Source organism: Paramisgurnus dabryanus, chromosome 1 (assembly GCF_030506205.2).
Source record: "Paramisgurnus dabryanus chromosome 1, PD_genome_1.1, whole genome shotgun sequence".
NCBI lineage: Eukaryota > Metazoa > Chordata > Actinopteri > Cypriniformes > Cobitidae > Paramisgurnus > Paramisgurnus dabryanus.
Window position 1 is genome coordinate 65,630,621 of NC_133337.1, and position 20,217 is coordinate 65,650,837.

At 36.5% G+C, this 20,217-nt stretch overlaps 2 protein-coding genes across 5 annotated transcripts in view; one reads left to right on the plus strand and one right to left on the minus strand.

The window, feature by feature from the left end:
* Nucleotides 1-7,493, plus strand: part of myocd (myocardin) — a 76,559-nt gene extending 69,066 nt beyond the window's left edge. For all 3 annotated transcript variants that reach the window (XM_065253552.2, XM_065253553.2, XM_065253555.2), the window contains one exon: nucleotides 1,880-7,493. In XM_065253552.2, the coding sequence (XP_065109624.1) occupies nucleotides 1,880-2,409 (530 nt within the window). In that variant the 3' untranslated portion in view covers nucleotides 2,410-7,493. The remainder of the gene's footprint in view (nucleotides 1-1,879) is intronic.
* Nucleotides 6,752-19,985, minus strand: map2k4b (mitogen-activated protein kinase kinase 4b). 2 transcript variants are annotated; one of them, XM_065257688.2, is made up of 13 exons: nucleotides 19,620-19,985; nucleotides 18,878-18,913; nucleotides 18,741-18,773; nucleotides 15,637-15,739; nucleotides 15,353-15,527; nucleotides 11,951-12,070; nucleotides 11,638-11,757; nucleotides 11,487-11,538; nucleotides 9,919-10,046; nucleotides 9,544-9,621; nucleotides 9,272-9,420; nucleotides 8,433-8,478; nucleotides 6,752-7,999 (listed from the first exon to the last, which is right to left on the minus strand). In XM_065257688.2, exons 1-13 carry the CDS (start codon nucleotides 19,732-19,734, stop codon nucleotides 7,886-7,888), a joined length of 1,269 nt encoding a protein of 422 aa, XP_065113760.1. In that variant the 5' UTR covers nucleotides 19,735-19,985; the 3' UTR covers nucleotides 6,752-7,885. The 2 variants fall into 2 exon arrangements, with proteins under 2 accessions (XP_065113760.1, XP_065113761.1); XM_065257689.2 differs by lacking the exon at nucleotides 18,741-18,773.
* Nucleotides 19,986-20,217: the final 232 nt, after the last annotated feature.

The window sequence follows — 20,217 nt, forward strand, 5'->3', positions numbered from 1 at the left end:
TAACAAATAGCAACATGACCCAACTTCAAACGATCCAATCAGATCTCAATTGACAAATTTAAATCCAGACCTGCATTATTTCATTTCAGGAACTGGTTTCACTCGGATATATGTTACCACAGGGAAAATAAGGCAGTCGCTACTTCCGTTTCATGGCGACTTAACACTTGATGACATTTTAAATGAAAGTTTAAATGTCAAATTATTTTTTAATACCTTAACAATATGCAACAGACACGTCAAAAGATTATACCTAACTTTATGTACAGTGTGTGCATAATACATAAAAATCTGACAACTAACAGAACCTGTTCTTCCTCACACAGAGGTTTCTGAAATGTTCTGACATAGAAGAAAAAACTAACAAAACATTTAATTAATTTAATGTAATTAACTGATTTTCCAGCGATATTGACCCAATGCTGCATGGCTAAACCCATTATTGTACTGTTTATTTAATTTTAGGTGAATCAGTCTCCAAATGCAATAAAATTTTATCCATTTTAATTATTATTATTATTATTGGATGATTGAATGTATTTCTTAAACACCTGGAGGAAACTTAAAAAAAACTGTATGAACTGAAGAATATTCATGATGCTGTTATAAAATAATTTGACAGACTATTAACACTTAATGCGTTTTAATGACAAATTATATTTGTACCACTGTAGTTGAGGTCAAGAAAAATATTCATGAAGCTGTTATAAAACTATTTGACAGTATTAACACTTAATGACAAATTAAATTTGTATCACTGGTAAAAAGTGGTCAGTTATGTTGTCTTGGTAAGGTCAAGTTGTCATGTATTGGTTAATGTCAAGTTACATACAAGACATCTCAAACAATGTCATCTTTGCAATAAAAATTACAAAATTGAACGAATGACACTTAATGACAGTTGTCATAAACGTGCATAAAATCTTAATGTTCATGGCGCGTGTCAGTATTGGTAACACTTTACTTAAAGGGGTTTTCATTAGTGTTTTTACTCAAAGAAAAACAAAAAGTACAAATTCTCAAGTAAAAATACTTCACTGTCCAGCTCTGGAATGCTTGATTCTGATTGGCCAGTCGCGACATTTGCAGGTTTGCTATTCCCAGATACCAACTCAAAACTAATAACACACAGTAACCCAGATGCTGCAAACCATTTTGAAATTTACAGTTTAATATTACACAAAAATTAAATGTAAATTATGTCTTTTAATAACATATGACATATTTACAAATAGTGTGTTTGTGACATCTGAACGTCTTCTCTCATCTTAAAACCCAAAGTAAACTTGTTTAACTCAGGGAAGGTCTGCATTCATTAAAAATGAGCTAATAAAATATTTTAAATCAATATTTAATGTTTCTTACATTTCTTATGATGTGTGTGATAATGTACAGGCAGCTGGTTGTTATCATGAAATAAGCCCCTTTAGTGCAATAACAACCGGCTTCCTACACATTGTCCCTTACTTAATAGTACAAATACAACGTAAAGCGTTACCTTACCAGCTAATTTTTTGAGAGGGTCAATTGTATGAAAAACTAATCAAATATATTTTTAATAATTAAAGTGCTTATAGTTTCTAAACAACAAATGCTATAGAAGAACCATTTCTTTCTTACTCTTTATTATCAAAAGACCCTTTTCACCACAAAGAACCTTTTTTTTGAAACCGAAAGGTTTTTCAGATCTCTATGGAAGCATTCGGACAGAAACGGTTCTTCTGTGGCATTGCACCTTTATTTTTAAGAGTGCCCACAACACCAAACTTTTACGAAGTGCCACAAGTTCACATTTCAACCAGTAATGAAAACCAGCCTGCTACTTTCACTCCTATTAAATCGCTGTTTGTGCTGTGATGTGCTCCCCTTTTTCCCAAAGAAATTCCAGCTAACGCCAAAGACGAGAGGTCACCTGTAACCAAAGTTGTGCCTCACCTTACAGTTTCGACGAGCAACACCAGCAGAGTGGCCGTACCAAAGTTTCACAGACACTTCATATCGCCCACCCTGCTTCCCTACGAGCATGCCGCAGGTCACGGGGACGGCCACTTGGAGGCGCTACTGAGTCCAATAAGCCGGCAAGGGGACCTGGAGGAGGCGGGGGATGGCTTTACCGGCCCTCAACACGACGAGAAGTTGCTAAGCAATCGTGATATGATGGACACGCCTTTATCGCCCATGGCAACCAAAGTCTTACCAGTCACTGCTGAAAACCAGGGGCTGGGGATGACATTTACAGAGTCGCCCTGGGAAACGATGGAGTGGTTGGACCTGACTCCACCCAGCTCTGCTACAGCATTCAATACCAGCATGCCTCCTCCCGGACCGAGCATCTTCAACGCTGAATTCCTCGATGTGACGGATATCAACTTGAACTCTGCAATGGATCTGCACTTAGAACATTGGTGAGTTGGGCCAGACTTCTCCAAAAGCAAACGTTTCCTATGCCAAAGCATCACTATGCACTTCGATAAACACGAACAACACCCAAAGCCTTTCAAAATGACCTGGACGAGCACACAAGCAGAAGATGAAAACATGGTTAGTTTCACGATTCGGTCTTCATGGTAGCTTGTAAAATGATTCATATCGTCCTATAGCTTGGCTGGATGAAAGCATTACTGTTTTATCAACGGTCCATCAAAACTTGAAAGTTGTTTTGACTATGGATACTGGGAAAGAATGTTTTTATTACTGGAAAAAGAAAAATCCTACGGAACAGATTGGATTCACGCAGGGATATCCATACCAAATTCAAGAGTGTTTTGTGAAACCATTGTAAATATTCCACTCGATCCTTTGTTTTATTTTGTCTGCACATTTGTGGTGTGGTAAAACACATATTAATGCATTAAATATGTTCACGAACATCAAACTCTAGTATATATCACGTGTACTCTATTATGCTATTGTAAATATTCACACACTTGCACCTTGAGTAGTAGGGCATTTAGTCCTATGTGTCACACTTTTGCTTATGCATTTCATTTTTTGAGAGCATTTCTTCCTTTTTTATTTGCATTTAATAGTTTTATTTATTTAGAGACCTGAAACTTCTGTGTAATGTGGTATTCTTCATGTGAGAGTGTATTCTTCATATTCAGAAAGGAAATGAATATTATGACAATCCAGTTCTCAGACTATACAGTATGTGTCTTCATAATCACTGGAGAAATAAAGTGTAATTGGAGCAATCCATTTTTTTGATTTGTTAGCTGAAAGATGAAATCTATCAAATTCTTGCCCAAAATGTTTTTCCAAAATATGTACCCAGCGGTCACTAGGGCAGCACCCTTTGAATAGGTCCTAATATGTACCATTAGTTACAGATATGTTAACCAATTTTGGTACCAAATATGTACCTTGAGGTACTAATATGAAGTCGTTAGGTGCAAAGCTGTACTTTTTAAGAGGGTATAGCCCATTGACTGTAAAAAAAAAAAATGCACGTTGTGTCTGTGACGTCACCCATAGGTTTGTAAAGAGCTTTTTTTAAAGCCAATAGTTGGCAGGGCTTGCCGTCACCATCTAATGCTGTGTTCAGACCAGTCGCGGTAGAGGCGTCAAGCGCAAATGATTTCAATGATAAGTCATTGTGAAGATGCGTTGACACGCCTCTGGAGGTCTCGTGGCGCGAATGAGGCGTTTAGTGTGGTGCGGTAGACGTGATTCCGCCTCATTCGCGCGTCTAGTTCATGTGAATGGCGCGAATTGAGCGTTGCCACGGCAAATGCGCGAGTTGAAAAATTTGAATTTTGGGGGAAAAACGCGCTGCATTAGCCAATCAGGAGTTTGCTCTTGTAGTGACGTGATTACAGAAAGCAAGCAGAAGCCCCTCCCATGACGCGAATTTCTGCGTGAATGTCTCAATGACTAGAATTTCATGCGCGAATAAACTCAAAATTTTCAAGTGGCAAACTAGACGCGGTAGACGGGATTTTGACACCTCAAACACAGCTGGTGTGAACCCACGGTTACTGTGGTTACTGTGCGTTGAGGCGTCAAAATTTTTTGAGTGTACTCGCTTCATTCTTGCGTGAAATTCTAGTTATCGAGACATTCACGCGGAAATGTGCGTCATGGGAGGGGCTTCTGCGACTCTGCTCACTTCCTGTAATCACGTCACTACTACAGCAAGCTACTGATTGGTTAAAGCAAATTGTTCAACTCGCACATTTGCCATGGCAACGCTCAATTCGAACGTGAGACCTCCAGACGCGTTTACATTTCTTTATATTGACTTAACACTAAAATTACTTGCGCTTGACGCCTCTACCACGGCTGGTCTGAACGCAGCATTACCATCGCGTTGCCACACAACCGCCTAGCTCGACTCTAGTGACAGCAGTGGCAGTTCACCCGTCACTCAAGTGGCCACACCCCTAATTACACAGAACTTTAAGGCTTAATATAATTTAAACAGATGAGTTACAAAAAAATTCACCCCCTCACAGTTGCCATGAAGGGCAAAATTTGCTATATAGACCAAAAACACCTTTTGTACCAAACTGTAAACATTTTTTTCTACTGTAAAGTTGGGCATTTTAACATGGAGGTCTATGGGGAATTGACTCCCTTTTGGAGCCAGCCTCTAGTGGCCAGTCCATGAATTGCAGTTTGAGTCACTTCAGTATTTATTACTCATCAGAGATCATAAGGTTGCCCCTCGGTACAGCCCAAGTAACAACTGGGTTACATATTTTGACCTTTTTTTTGACCATTTATGTTTTGCATTCCCACGTAAGCTCTTTTTAATTTTTGCTCTTAATATCTTATTCTGATGTATTTATTTCAGCCTTTACTTTTAATTGACATATTTATACATATTTATGAAACATTCCTTTTCATTACAAAAAAAGTTGAGTGTAAACTTGCTCATGGTTAAAAGACCATACAGTTTCCAACAGTATTAGGATCGGTTAATAACATAAATCCCCATTATTGATTTACAAATTACATGCACTGATAACACTTAGGTTTTTTTTTTTCTATAGTTGCGATTTTTAAACACCATAGAAATGATTGGATTTCTACAGTTTATTCTTATAGAAATACTGAATGTAAGATGCCTGACCGAATTGTGCTCTTCTGCCAATTAAAATGACTCCTCAACATTCATAAAGCAGGTGATGTAAATTTTACAAGCACTTGTGAAAAATAAAACCTAATATATAGGCTGATATTTTAACTTCAACTGTGAAACTAGATTGTAAACTGTGGTAAATTTGGGACCTTTTTTGTACTGATTAGCAGAAAGGAGTTTCTCTATAAATAATAATAGTAGCTCAGCAAAAGCTCAAACTGTGAATAGATTTGTATTTTATATGTATGAAATGAATAATTCTTTGCTTTTCTGGTATCTGACGTTTCACTCGGATGCTTTTGAGTTGTACGGACCATACGGTTTGTCCTGAGGATGGAGGCTCTTTGCAAGTGCCTTTAGTATATCCTAAACAAACAACAATAGAAATTTTACAGAATACAATTTGGGTTATTACCCAATGATCAAGCATTAAAGGGCATTACAGACCAGGATCGAGTGCTCTTATGACTCAGTATTTAATTCAGTACTGTTTAAACGTATTAAAGACCAGCAACTACAACTTGTCTTATAACTTGAGAAAAATTATTTGTTACAACCAGATACCATATTAAGGCTATTATCATGATTCTGAATAATGCAAAAATGTTTTACATTGTTTCATGTAATGTAAAGAATTTCAGATACTCCTAAAGAAAAAAATATATTTGAAAACTATCTTTGCTATTTTATATTTTCCTGTTTATTACTAAATTTGTTTATAATGTAAATGATCATTCCACAGTTTTCTCTTGATGGCAGAATACCAACAGTTACACCACACCAATAAACTTCCAGTATTAGCACTATTTTCACTCCTTTGGTTTCTAGAGGTTTGTCTTGTTTCTGGATTTCTCTTGGGGAAAACTACAATATATTGATTTGACAAAAAGCTTTTGTATTGCTTGGCCACTAAACAACTTGACAATATAAACTGTCCCATTATTTGTCTACACCGCTGTATTACTGCTACAAGAGTTCAATAAACAAAGATAAAACTAAACTTGACTCCATCACTCCTATCCACTATACACACACAAAACAAAGCATCGTCCAAGTTGAAATACAATAAGTGCCTTTTGAGAGTTTTGTTTCTTTCATTTACAAGTGCTTGAATGAATTACGTCTCACGGCAGCAAATAAATTTGTTAGTTTTGTTGAGAATTACGCAATTGCCAAGTGAGTGTTGGTACATAAATATACACAGGGAATGGCGGAGTACTTGGTTTTATTCTAGCATTTATCCCAACTGTGTTTTCAGATCTAACAGAGCAATATGACAAAGGCAAAGCCACATTCAAACTGACCTGCAGGCAAATACTTGGATCATATTAGTTATTTTCATATACGTCCTCATTAAATATGCGATGTGTATAAGACAAATAGCCCGAAGCAGTCAAAGGTTAATATATCCAGAACATAAACGCCATTAATCCCTGCACATTTCCTTGTTACAATTTTTACAGATTACCTCTCTCACCATACATTTAAAATATTTTCACAGTGATCATTTTTCTGTACATATTGTCCACTCTTGATACAATATAATACACATCGCCCTTTAAAATTATTTAACGCCATTAATAAACATTCTGGTGACCTGCATGTGAAATGGGAAAGTTGATCATTTGACAACCACCACAGAGACTGCTGATAAATAAATGCCATATATTGATGAGTTGGCACAGCTTTTATATTTTTGATAACCACTGTACATTTCTTAAAATCTGGGAATTAAAGGGTCGGCTCCAGACACATTTCCTCCTCGCATGCCAAATCCAATGAGCACATGCTTAAAGGACAAGCTTTTTGAGAAATTGGTGAACAATGCAGAATCCTCTTTTCTACAGGTTAACAATGTTGCCAAGGAAAATGTCTGTGTGTATACAATACATTGGATGAGGAGTGCCCTGCATATCAAAACATTCAGTACACAAGACTTTGATATAGTGAAAACCACTTGAATTGTGACATCATATTGCATATTTAGCAGGTAAAGCTACTTTTAACACATTTTATTGCATACAGATTCATTAAATAAAGAGATTGTGTCAAATTCAAGCTTTGCTTTGCTGGTTATCTGTAGACATATAAAGCAAAACACCAGTGAGTGCCATTTTTTTTGTTTCATTTTGGTGAGCGTATCAGTTTTATCCATTTAACAGAGCAAGCCGGATCTGATGGTCTTCGTCTTGAATTGAGCGAATTCAAGTTTTGCTTAGTAATAATTTCTCACACAAATGCAGCACAAGATAAAAGAAATGAAAAAGGCTGTTTTGCTGAGATCTGAAGCTAGCTAGCGTTTGTTTACACACTGTGGTTCAAATGGCTTTAAATGAGAGCCAATCATTATTGCACAAAACATTTGGGATTTACTGGGAAGTATTTTTTCTTTGAACACAATCACGTGTTTCTTCAAACCTGTTTGTGATATGACTCCGACTATTAACCAATTCTTTCATTTTACTGAATAATAAAAGCCATTTCATTGTTGTCCTCTGTAATAATTTATTTCTAAGCACTGAAGTACACAACCACCTTAGCATTAAGGTGCAATAAATTGCAATTGTACAGTAAAGCAATCGTATGCATGCTCGGACCCATCTCGCTCTCCGGTATGACACACTTTTTAAAAGTGACACAGGAATGTCAGTGCTTTGAAATAAAACCATCATCACAGAGATCAATATTTCAAAGTAGGATTTGTAATTCAGTAAAAATTCCAATTGGTTAAAAGTTTTGTGAGGCGCTGTATGTACACCAGATGGTTGCCGATCCGTACTCTGTTCAACAGACCGGTCACCATCAGTCAACATACATGGGAGAGCTGGGGGAGGTGGGCATTTGATCTAATATTTTGCACACATAACTGGCAACGTCCACAATTCGCTCTTCGTACATCAGAATAAATGGATGTTTCTGCAGAACAAACAACAAAAAAAGTAATAAGTCACATTTAGCCTTAAAATTAAGTTCCAAAACACAGATAATCGGTAAGAGTTTATTGAAAATTATATTTTTTTATTTACTAACTCTCAAGTTGTTCCAAATCTGTATATGTATAAAAAAAAAAATACAGGGGCAAGAAAAGGTATATGAACCCCTAGGAATAAAATGGTGCCCTAGGTCTGCTTAGTTACAAACATTCTTCAGCAGAACAAGGACATTTCTACAAGTTTTGAACAACTTAAGGGTAAGTAAATGATGACAAAATTTATTTTTTTGGGTGAACTCTCTCTTTTTTAGAGACAAGTAAGGTCTAATATTCTTTTAAATGTATGCCTATAGTGTTATAACACAACAAATTAATACAGTCAAATAAAATCAACAACAACTTCATAAAAACATTTACCAGCAGTTCTCTGTACTTTGGCCTCTTCGACTCATCTTTTGTAAGGCTGGGGGCCAAAAAAGTCACATAATCAGACATTTACATATCACATGACCAGCAAGCAGCACATATGTAACAAACTAATGGTGCTTTACCATTGCAAGTACCCCACGGTTTGGGTCAGGGCAGCTTACTTTTGGGGGCTTTTCCACTGGGTGCAGTACCCAATACTTTTTTTAGTACCACCTAAGTCAGGGTTTGGCTGATAGCGTCATCGCTACAAGCCCCTTCATGCTAGCTTGCGCTGTCTCAAGTAAACCTGTTGTCATCTGTGCTTTGCTGTAAGTTCCCAAAACTCCCGTTTAGCGATGAAAAACATCCACAGGTTGTGAATCAGGAACACCATGGCAGTTTTTTCCAGACTTGCAGTTTGTGGCGGCACATTCACGACGAGCACGCCCACATATATGCTTAAATTCAACTTAAATCAGTGTCAGTCAAGCTCATTGACTGACACCATGGGTGTTTGTACAGAAACTGTCATGCGAGACAGAGATAGTGATAAATAGATGTTTGCACATCATGTTTGTGGTGGTCAATTTAAATTTTGTGGCTGACTGAGAAATAAACTAATGCATGGGGATGTACAACAACGCTCTCACTCGTATGATGTCACAGCAGTAGGCAGCGCAAATATAATGACACGCATATAATACATCTCACTCCGAAGTATTGCTAAACTTGATGGAAAAGCTTACCAAGCCAAAATGAGGTGAGCTGACCCAAACCAAGCTGTGTACTATGCAATGGAAAAGCGCCACAGGACTACAGTTTCTGCAAAAACTAACACACAAACTCACCATAGGTTGACGAATTGGATAAATTTGGGTGAAAACTGCCTTTCTTCTGAGTTGCTGAGATGAGGAGGGTCACCCTTCACCACCTGTGTCAGCTGATCAAACACACTGTTCCATTTGGGATAGGGAAAACGTCCCGTGGCAAGCTCGTACTGTAAAAACAAAGTCATCTTGTGGTTAACTTTGAACAACACATTGTTAATTGTATAGATCTTGAACCTTATTGCATCATACGTGTTTGATATGTTTAAGACAAAGTTTGTTTGTTGACATACCAACGTAATTCCCAAACTCCAAACATCCGAGCGGACATCATAGCCTTGTCTAGATGCACTGGGATCTATCCGTTCAGGCTATAAATGACACATAGTTTAATAAATGGTTCAAAACTACACCCATTTTGGATATGATCTACACAAGGTTTTTAAGCGATATGGGGTGGTTTCCTGGACAGGGTTTAGATTAATCCAGAACTAGGCCTTACTTATATTAGGACATTTAAGTAGTTTTTGCAAACATCTTGCGACACAAACAATAACACTGATATATGTTTAAATGTCAGTACAAGATGCTTTTAAATTAAAGCAACTCGCACATTAATCTGAGACTAAAATAATCCCTGTTTAGTAAATCACCCAATGGTAACTTACAGCCATGTAAGGTCTACATCCAGCATCTCTGGTCTTGGCAATTGAGTCAACTAACTGTCCACTGATACCAAAATCACAAAGCTTAATGTTGCCATTTCTGTCCAGAAGAATGTTGGAGGGTTTGATGTCTGGAGAAAGAAAATTATATGACTCTAGGAACACTGAGCGTCAGAAACTTGCAGGGCTTGACATTAACACCCGCCAACCAGCCAAATGCGGGTAGATTTCGGCTGTGGCGGGTAAGACAGCCAAACCCACTATCCACTTTGGCAGGTTGAATAACATCTTTTTTTTTGTAGTTTTCTTAAAAGTTATGCGAAATGATAAACAATGCGCAATGCGACACTGGGAAACTACAACAACCATGAGCAGTCCCTGCACCCAGAGGAATGTTCAGTAGGGGTTAAAGGGCACAATGTTTTAAAGCCAATGTTGATATTTGAAATCACCTAAACAAACACGCCCCTACCCCAATACAATCTGGACCTTCTTTTAAAAGACCCGCCCCACACATATGCAACCCGGCAAGGATGTCGGTTAGTAGATACGCTCCTTACTGCTGATTGGCTATAAGTGTGTTTTGTTAGTCGGCCCGTCTCCTTTTCCAAAGCGTTTTTCAAACATTGTGCACTCCGCCTTTAAGGGCCGGGTTTACCTTTTTTCTGCATTCAGTTTGCGCGCACACGCGTCAGCTTTCATTTACCATAGAGAGCTCGAGCGCTGATGGATTTGCGAATGCACGGGATGCAGTCTGAGCGCATACTCGCACACTTTGGGAAAGATAAAACAATGGCATAGAAGTGATTGAAGAGATTTAAAGTGTGTGTACACTCTCTGGACAAGAACGGAGAGAAATTCATAGCACATACCTGTATGCACGAACCTGCGATCGAGAGATTCCCGCATTATATTAATGTAGGCTACTTTGTGCAACAAAAATGCCCTCTCGACATTTGTCATTAAAAATCTTAAAAGCCTTGAATTCTTAAATCACTTTTAACAGAAACCATAATCAAGCTTATAAAATACAATCTGCATAAACAAGTTGACAGTAAAATTCATGTACATGTCTTGAAAGTATTTACTGCTGTTGTTAATAATATTTAAAGTGTTTGTCTAGGGTTTTGTGTTTATCTTTTCAGTTAATCTTCTACACCCCTGCACCACTTTTAATATATTCATTCAAAGTTAATCTATTTATGACTTACATGTTTTTCATGCATCTAAATATATAATATGATCTATACTGATATACCTGGTATATACCCAGCTAATAAATGTAGTTTTAATTTGGGTGGTCAATCTGCATTTGAAAGGGTTTTAAATCTAATCTAGCTAAATCAAGTAAATTTACTCATTTTAGGATGCCAAAGTTAAGTTTAATCATATAATATGTATTTTACTAACAACAAAATTGTGGCCAGTGAAAATGCTAAGTGGTTAGTAACTTTGGAAAACAACTAGCCCACTTTGGCTGGTGAGCAAAAAATATAATGTCAAGCCCTGGAAACTTGTACTGAAAATGCTACATCTAATCCTTAAATTGTTTGCAGTACTTGGCTACTTACCTCTGTGGATGATTTTCAAGTTTTCTTTCAAGTGATTCAGTGCTTTCACAGTCTATAGAGAAATGGTTAAGCAAATGCTCGGTTTAAATTTCCTGAACAATAATAAAAAGTGATATTTATGACATACATACTCTTCAGTAGGGTCACTTACTGCTAATGTAATTTTGCCTAATATCTCCTCTGGAATGACATCATCTGATGAACAATATACATATTTGTAGAATTTGTCGAGGGAGGTAGACATAAGTTCCATACATATCCAACAATCGCCCTGAAAACAAAGACAAATACAATCTTGTTACCAAAAAATATTTTACTAAGTACATTTAATATTAGACCAAGCATTTGATAGCCAAACAAAACAAGGCCAGTATAACGTTTTGATCTTTAGATATTGTACCCAAAATCACAATGTGATATTACATGCATGTGGCTGTTAAAAGTACAGTTTTAGTGTATCTCACCTCTCGAAACAGGGCTCCATAGAACTGGACAATATATGGGCAGTCGCTGCTCCTCATCACTACATCTAAATCCATGAGAAGCTGTTTCTGTTCTTTCTCATCAACAGTGGAGCGAATCCTCTGTGTTGCACACAAGAACACTTCAGCACAGACACATCATGGCACAGTCTATGACAGTTTTAAAACGTGCAAGAATCCTTTGAAGATCAAACAGATACTCCAGCCAAAAGCTTACGATGCTCCTCAGACCCTTTTCTCTTCCAAATCTATGGCTCATTGTTTCACGTCTGTTGTGTGTAAGCTTTTCTTACCTCTTTCTGACCTACTCATAACCAGAGCATTATAACTAATACAACTCTAGTTGGCACTAATATTAAAAGACATTTACATTTCTTCATTTGCATCCTGAGAAGCCATACTATAAAATAATCAGATTTTCTTAAATTCTTCAGAGCTAGATTTATTGAACTTGTTTTAGGATGTTGACGTGATTGTCTTAAAATTCACACAGAGACCTTTCTAAAGGGTTTATCCGTTTGCTTGGCAGACACAAGAAAAATGTGACTCTGCCTGTGAAAATCAAGCTAAAGTATTTTTTGTGATTTTACTACATAAAATCATCCTACATAATGGAAAGAACATTCTGTGTATAAATATAAATATAAAGTTGATATCTTTAATATTGACTGGGTAAAGTCATGTAGGCAAAGACTGAAAACATTGAGTGTAATCAAACTTTGATGATCCTAATCTTTCTCATCATTAGATGATAAGACATTTGGCCTTATTTCAAAGACCAGGTCACAATTTTATAAACTAGGGCATATAGTGTATATCCTGAACTCCAAGTCATACATGTATGACCTTTGGTATTAATTAATAAGACATTAAATTAATATAATAAGACATTCAATTAAAAACATATGACCCCTTTAACCATTATAGACATAAATATTTCACAAGTAATTATTATATTTGGGTCATTAGCGCCCTGAAATATATAAACTTTCTTGTTAGTATAATACTGTCCTAAAATATCATTAACAATTACAAATAAATAAAGCATCTGTCTTTACATTTTGACATTTTACAAAAACTCAATTATCTCATCTTTTAGCTCAAAATTTGGTATTTTTGAAGAAACCTACCTATATTTGAGGGGTGATAAAAAAGAAATGAAGGTAGTTTTAACTGTCTGTTTATCAGTCTGTTCTTTCATTTGATATATTGTAAGTTTATATATTCATATATGAAGAAGAAGAACACTTTCTGGAAGGCATTCAACTCTTATGAAAATCAGCTGGCAAAAAAAAAACACGGGTGGGAAAAGAGTTAAAGGACAAGTTCGGTATTTTACACTTAAAGCCCTGTTTTCAGATTGTTTATGATGAAATAGAATGGTTTTGACTGAAATTTGGACATTTGATGCTGGCCCGAGAATTTTCGGTTTCTGTTGTATCAGCCCCCACCCTCACAATGGTTGTATAGGTGCACTGGAACAATCCTTCCTAAAATGCATTAAACTTTCGTTAACAAAGACGTGAAACTCACAGAGTGATCGGGGTGTTTACTGATATGCTCACACAAAAATCGCTGCAAAAGATGCTTTCCAACAGCTGTTTTACCATTCGTTGTAAACTTGTGGACCTATTTTTCCAAACGCCTCACACCCGTATATTCTTCCGTTGAGAGCTTAAATAATAGACACTCCAGCCCAGTTGGTGACGATATTCCGCTTTTGCCAATTGCAGGAATACAAACAACGTTCCTGGCGTGGAGTAATACCGTACATCACAGCACATCTAATACAAGTCAATGGAGTTGGACAAAAACTACGATAAAACCTTTTGGAAAGCATCTTTTGCAGCGATTTTTGTGTGAGCATATCATTGAACACCCCTGACCACTCGGTGAGTTTCACATCATTGTAAACGAAAGTTTAATGCATTTTAGGAAGGATTGTTCCTGTGTACCTATACAGCCATTGTAGAGGTGGGGGCTGATACAACAAACACCCCAAAAGTCTCGGGCCAGCATCATATGTCCAAATTTCAGTCAAAACCGTTCTATTTCATCATAAACAATCTGAAAACAGGGCTTTAAGTGTAAAATACTGAACTTGTCCTTTAAGGGTTAAAGGGGAAAAAGGAAAATTCTGTAATCATTTACTCACCCTCATGTTGTTCTAATCTAAACCTGTAGACATTTTGTTCCTCTGTTAAACAAAATATATTGATATTTTGATAAATTATGGTAACCACTAAGGATGTCAATTTATGCAATTTCCCATATTCAATGATCGTTTAAATCAACGATCAATCAATCGAATAATCGTTACTTGTAATAATGCAATAAGCCTTCACCTCAGTGGCATATATCCAATGACTTAAAAGTGTGCGTAAAAAACGCCAGCTTCCTCACGTGAATTAAAAGATTTTATTTTGTCTAAATAACACGCTAGTGGGATTGTAAAATAATTGTATGTAGTTAGTGTTTTTATAAAAATCATCAATTTAAACATCTCTCGTAATGAAATATAATGACTTATAGACACAGTGTATAACTCCACCTCACATGGGCACTCTGCAACAGTCACATGAAAGTCCATGACATGTCAAAATAAAAGTTAGATTATAATCACTTTTCCTGTCATCACCTCAGCTTAGACCTGCGGTGTACTTTCAGCAAAGATGCTTATATTATGGTTATAGCAACCTTCCATTAGAAAGTCTGCAACAGTTCACTTGGCTAGCGTGCAGTGCCTCAGCCAGTCAATAATGATCAGTGATATGTTGCGGGCGTTCAGAGTGTAACGACAGTCAGTTACAGTTAACATTTTACAGTGTCTTGTCAGAATTTAAGATTACATTTTAATCTGATCATTAAAAATGGCATCTGTTCTTCCCTGTGTATAGCAGCATTAGCAGCATTGTTATGCTAAGCTTGCAGGCTTCCTTAGAAGGGGTCTTTGTGACATTCAGTATACTAACCTTATTTGCATTTTCTTTATCAGATCCACTCGTTTTGTTGTGATCATGGCTAGTTTAACTTTTGCACGCTTGCGTTATTTTTTTTCTCCTGCTGTATGCGTTTTGCGCTGATTGATTATTTGTTAACATAACCACATAGCTGACATATTGACCTCCATAGAAGAAAAAAACAAATGCTATGGAAGTCAACTGTGTGCTTACCATCTATGATCAAGATATCTTATTTTGTATTCATCAAAATAAAGTAACTCATACATGTTTAGAACAACATGAAGGTGAGTAAATTATTCCAGAATTTTCCTTTTTGGGTGAACTATCCCTTTAAGACTCTAGTAATTACCACTTTTTGTGTTGCAAAATTAAAAAAATATATATATATATGATTTAACAATATAAAACATATCTGAATTACCTTGACAGCCATGATTTGACCACTAGGTTTATGCACCATCTTGTTGACTGAGCCATAGGCTCCCCTCCCAATTTCCCCCAGATCCTTCAGGTCCTCAGCTGTGAAGTCACAATGCTGTTCTGGAGAAATCTTCAGTTTTCCTGACGACTCGATACTGTGTGTCCGCAGCCTCTCTCTGAAAGTCATGTTTTTCAACAATTATGTTTTTTACATGTGGTTAAAGAAAAAAGCAACCATATAAACAAACCATTAGTATTTAGTAATGTTCATCATCACCAGCTTACATGTGTGGGTTCTGGAATGGAGGAGTAACCGTCGTGATGGGGAGCCTTGCGGTTGGTTTGACCGGTGGATTGGCAAAGTTTAACTTAAGTGCTTTGCGTTTACCTTTAAAGAGGAAACATTCACATTTATAACCGGTTCACTTCAGATTAAAATGCTTAGGAACATCTTTTATACAGTAAGTATAACAGTCAATCCAGTACAGAAAAATCGTAAATCAAAAAGCCATGCATAAACAATTTATAAACAAAAACAAAGGGAATATAAAGAGATGATTCATTTGGAATGCAAATGGAGATGATTCCCAATTAATGTAATACAATTAATGAAAAATGTAACCAATAGGTGATTCTATGCTATCATCTTGAAAAGTTAATGCTTATTTGTGGTGTGCTTACTAAAATATTGTATAGGGATTTTATTATTTCAACATCCTATAAGTATCTAACCTAAAAGAATAGCTGGTCATTGTTGTCTCACGCAAGTGTATGCTTTTGCTTCAGACATAAATCAGACAAGATATACATTAATATACAAGAATCAATTAGATTACTTTACGAATGGATTGTAGCTTCGCCATTCTGGTTGCAATATAAGAAGATAACATGACAGCATTTCACCATAAAAATTTGTGACATGAAGTGCCGTTTAATTCCTATGTGCATCAAAGCCATCTTGTGTTCCTGCTGCCAAAAAACTCTTTTTCGTTTCATATGGCCACAGAACTCAGTCCTGTTTAAAGTTCCAGTCTGGCAAATAAATATGCTGGAGATTGTTTTTGCATGAGAGCAGAGGGTCTCAAACAACTTGTGGTGATAGAGGGGCTGTTTTCCTCTTATTAATTTTTTAAGCTTTCTGACCAAGATTCAACTGATTTCTGAATTTCTCCATCTGTGATCCTTGGAAAATCTTTGTCCACTTAACTTGCTGAGTATTAAGATGACATAGACCCACATCCTCTTTTAGGCAGATTTGCAACATCTCCATTCGATTAAAACATGTTCATTATTTCCCTGATTGTGTTAAATGTTTAATTGTTTATTTTCTTAAAGCCACTTTCTACTTTTTGTAGCTCAACAATCTTTTGCTGAAGATCAGAACTATAGTCCACAGAAGATGAATTATAAAGCTCAAAGTTCATATAATTAATAGAATTCACTTTTTAAAGCCTAGAGAGAACAGCTGGTAGGCAGTACCCACGTGTGTAACCACAGTTGCAGCTTAACCGCCAAAGAAGCAGCTGCTTGACCAGTTAACCCACATACAAAGAAGCAGCAGCAGCTTGTTGTGTATGTTTTGAGAAGACCAGCAGTGACGGAGGTACATAGACAGCGACTTTTGTTGCAGTTTCAGTTAAATCACTCCTTAACTTGGCCCATCTTTGTTGTCATTGTCGCAAACGGCAATACCTACGGTGCAAGTTTTTTACCAGACAAGGGGGATTCTAGTGAACGCTAGTGAACGAGGTTCACGTCAGGCTACCCAAAGGCTATGGATAACATAAGCTGTAGACTTTATTTGTCTCTTGTTTCTGCAGTTAAAAAAAAATGATAATTTCTTTATTTTTATTTTATTTATAAATCACTCAGGGTTATCTGATTTAACTATTTTGTGTTTTGTTCCCCTGCACTTCAGTCATTTTCACACATTTGTCCTGCACCTTGTTACTTCTGACCTTTTGTATTTATTATAAAAGGTAAATTCTGATATAGTGTATAATCTGATCTGCATGTGATATTTAAGATCATGTTTAGGAGGTATACGTTTTAAAATGTATTTAAAACAGGTTGGTTATTTTGTCAAAAGTTGAGCTACAAAACAGTTAAGCCTTTTTTTTTATTTCAGTGATGACAAGAAAAATATATCGGCACCGAACCTATATTTGACAAGATTGTCTATTGTGATTTAATATAATTTTCTGTAATATTATGGTCTGTGTTCACTTTCAAATGATAGAAAAGAGATTCCTGAAACAAATGATATAAGAATCATCAGGTGTTTACCCAAAGTGAATATTAGAGATGATCAAAGTCAATCCCAGGCAGGATCACATTTGTTATTTTTGAGGTTTAGTTATGGATAGTTAGGATTAGTTGTTATCTTTGTGTGATTTTCTGTACATCGTGGTAATAAAATGTTATAAGGAGTCATTTAACGAATGTTTATAGTGCCTTATATTTTAACTTTAAAAAAACTTGGTTCATCACTTGAAAGACCAAGTTTTGGTCACTTTATCAGAAAGTTGTTTATGTGTGCTGCTTGTGAAAGAATATAAAAGTTAACAATTTTTGTCTGGTCTCCCTCCCAACCCATGCACAAACACACACACCGATGATTCGACTATTAGCAAGATTCGACAATTCTGATTCAAATACCCCTACATTTAGTATTTAGTATAGCACGGCGCGCAGTAACATCAGCACTCCTGAGAACTACCCCTAAACTTCTATTAATATTACTGCGCCCGAGGTCTACGTTTTATTTTGTTCCACCATACTTACTCGTGTAACACCTCATGTAACAGTCTTTAAACAGGAAAACATGGAAGTGTTTGGTGGCTTCTAAATTCATCCCTGTTTGGATCCTAAGGAATGAATGGGGCTAGTCTAAATGCTAACACATTTAGGCTAGGCTAACACAAGATTAAGTGCACACAATGAATAAACATAAATATGTGTTAAGTTGAGGTAAGAACATAGTAAAACATTGAAAAACAGTGGTGTTTTCCTTAAGGTTCCCTATCTTTAGGTTCAGTGATAAAATGCAAGTGTGAACACTAAGCGAACCAGGACCTAATAAATTGTTTTCTTTTTTGGTCCGAACCAAAATAACCGAACTACAAGTATGAACACTCACTTAGGTGCCTTGTGAGTACCTGGACACAACCCGAATGTAACATTTTCATTGCCATTCAAGTGAAATTGCTAAACCTAAACATAGGAGCCTGACAAAATTGCTCATTTACAAGAGAACATGTTAGACGCGCTCAATCTAAATATCTTTTATAGGAAGATCCACAAAAGAAATCATATTCTGTGTTCTGTTAATCAGACTAAAGGGTTAAACCACAGAAGTAAAATGACTGGCAACAGAAAACTGGGCTTACTTTGCGTAACTCCAGACAGATTTATTTGAAATCCTAAAAAGTGGAGGGGGGGAAGAGGGATGAAAAAAATCAATAAGCATGCAAATGATGATGAAAAACCAAAAAAAGATGATGTAAACAATCAGTGCAGTGCATACCTGTTTCATTTTGACACCTGCAGCATGTGTTGGAATCTGAATGTGAAGGAGGAAACCATTTGTTTAAAAATGGGACAACAATGTGTAGTATAATAAGACCATAAATGGAAAAAGAGCTTTACCCTTTAGCTTGCCTGACCTATTATATTCCATTCAATGGACATAATTGGCTACCTGAGGTTGTTACTACCATGCCTGATATAAATAAATGCTATTAAAGATATTGCTAAGACTCATGTACTACGGTAGCTGTCATATAGGGTAAATTTCAATGTCACAAAGTGTCCCAACCCACCTGAATTCACCCTACATATACAATACTAACACTGACAAAGAAGTTAATTTGTTGTGTCTAAACCTAGAAAGCTATCTAGTTAGACATCACAGGAACATGCAACATGTTAGCATCATAATGCTATGATTTGTTGAATAATGTTGCAGTCTCTTATGATTAATAAGTTAGGAAGCTTACTGTTTTGAGACACGGCCATTGAGTGCAATAAAGGCCTGCGGTTCGTAAAAGACATATTTAACCTAAAAAACACAGTTTAACACATATACAAACATTTATTGTGTATACTTATCGTGGTGTTGCGCTTTTATTACACACTATACTAAACATGAACTATCGGGAAACGCGATAGACCAGGCCTGGTCTTTCAGGCTGCGTTAGCAATGCATCAGTAGATAATGGCAACTTAAAGCAGACGATAAGCAACACATCTACATTTGAATTTCTTACCTTGCATGTTGCTAACTGTAGTTAAATGGTGCGTCTGATGTAACACCGATCCCGAAATGCTAATGCTCCTATTGCATGAAGTTGGTGAATTGGTGCTGGGACTGGGAGTCGCCATTGTGGAGCTGTTTGAATCCAGCAGCAGCTCTAGTGGCTGCAATGCAGTGAGCTAAAATTACCCTCAGGACACAGGATTGAGCTCTGTACACTTAACAGACTACTATTGAAATAAACCATGAAGGACTCCGCATATCATTCGGTTCAGTTTAGAAGGGAACGGGTTAAAATAAGATCCTAAAAGCGGGACGGGACAACAGCTTCGATGAAGTGTAACTGCGCTTTACTCCTCTCTGCTGAAAGCTATTGGTGTGTGTGGTTGCCAGGTGCACAAAAAACCCCGCAATTCTAGTATAAAAATAGTCAGGAATCTTTTATGCATTTATCCGTATATTTATATACATAAGTACATTTTTAAGCTTTTTCTTTACCGAAATCAAACGTAACCAAAAAGAAACCAATGTCTCCCTAACTTTATTATCGATTGTAAATAGTTAATGTTGTGTTACTAACTACTCATTCATCTAACTAAAACATCTAACTA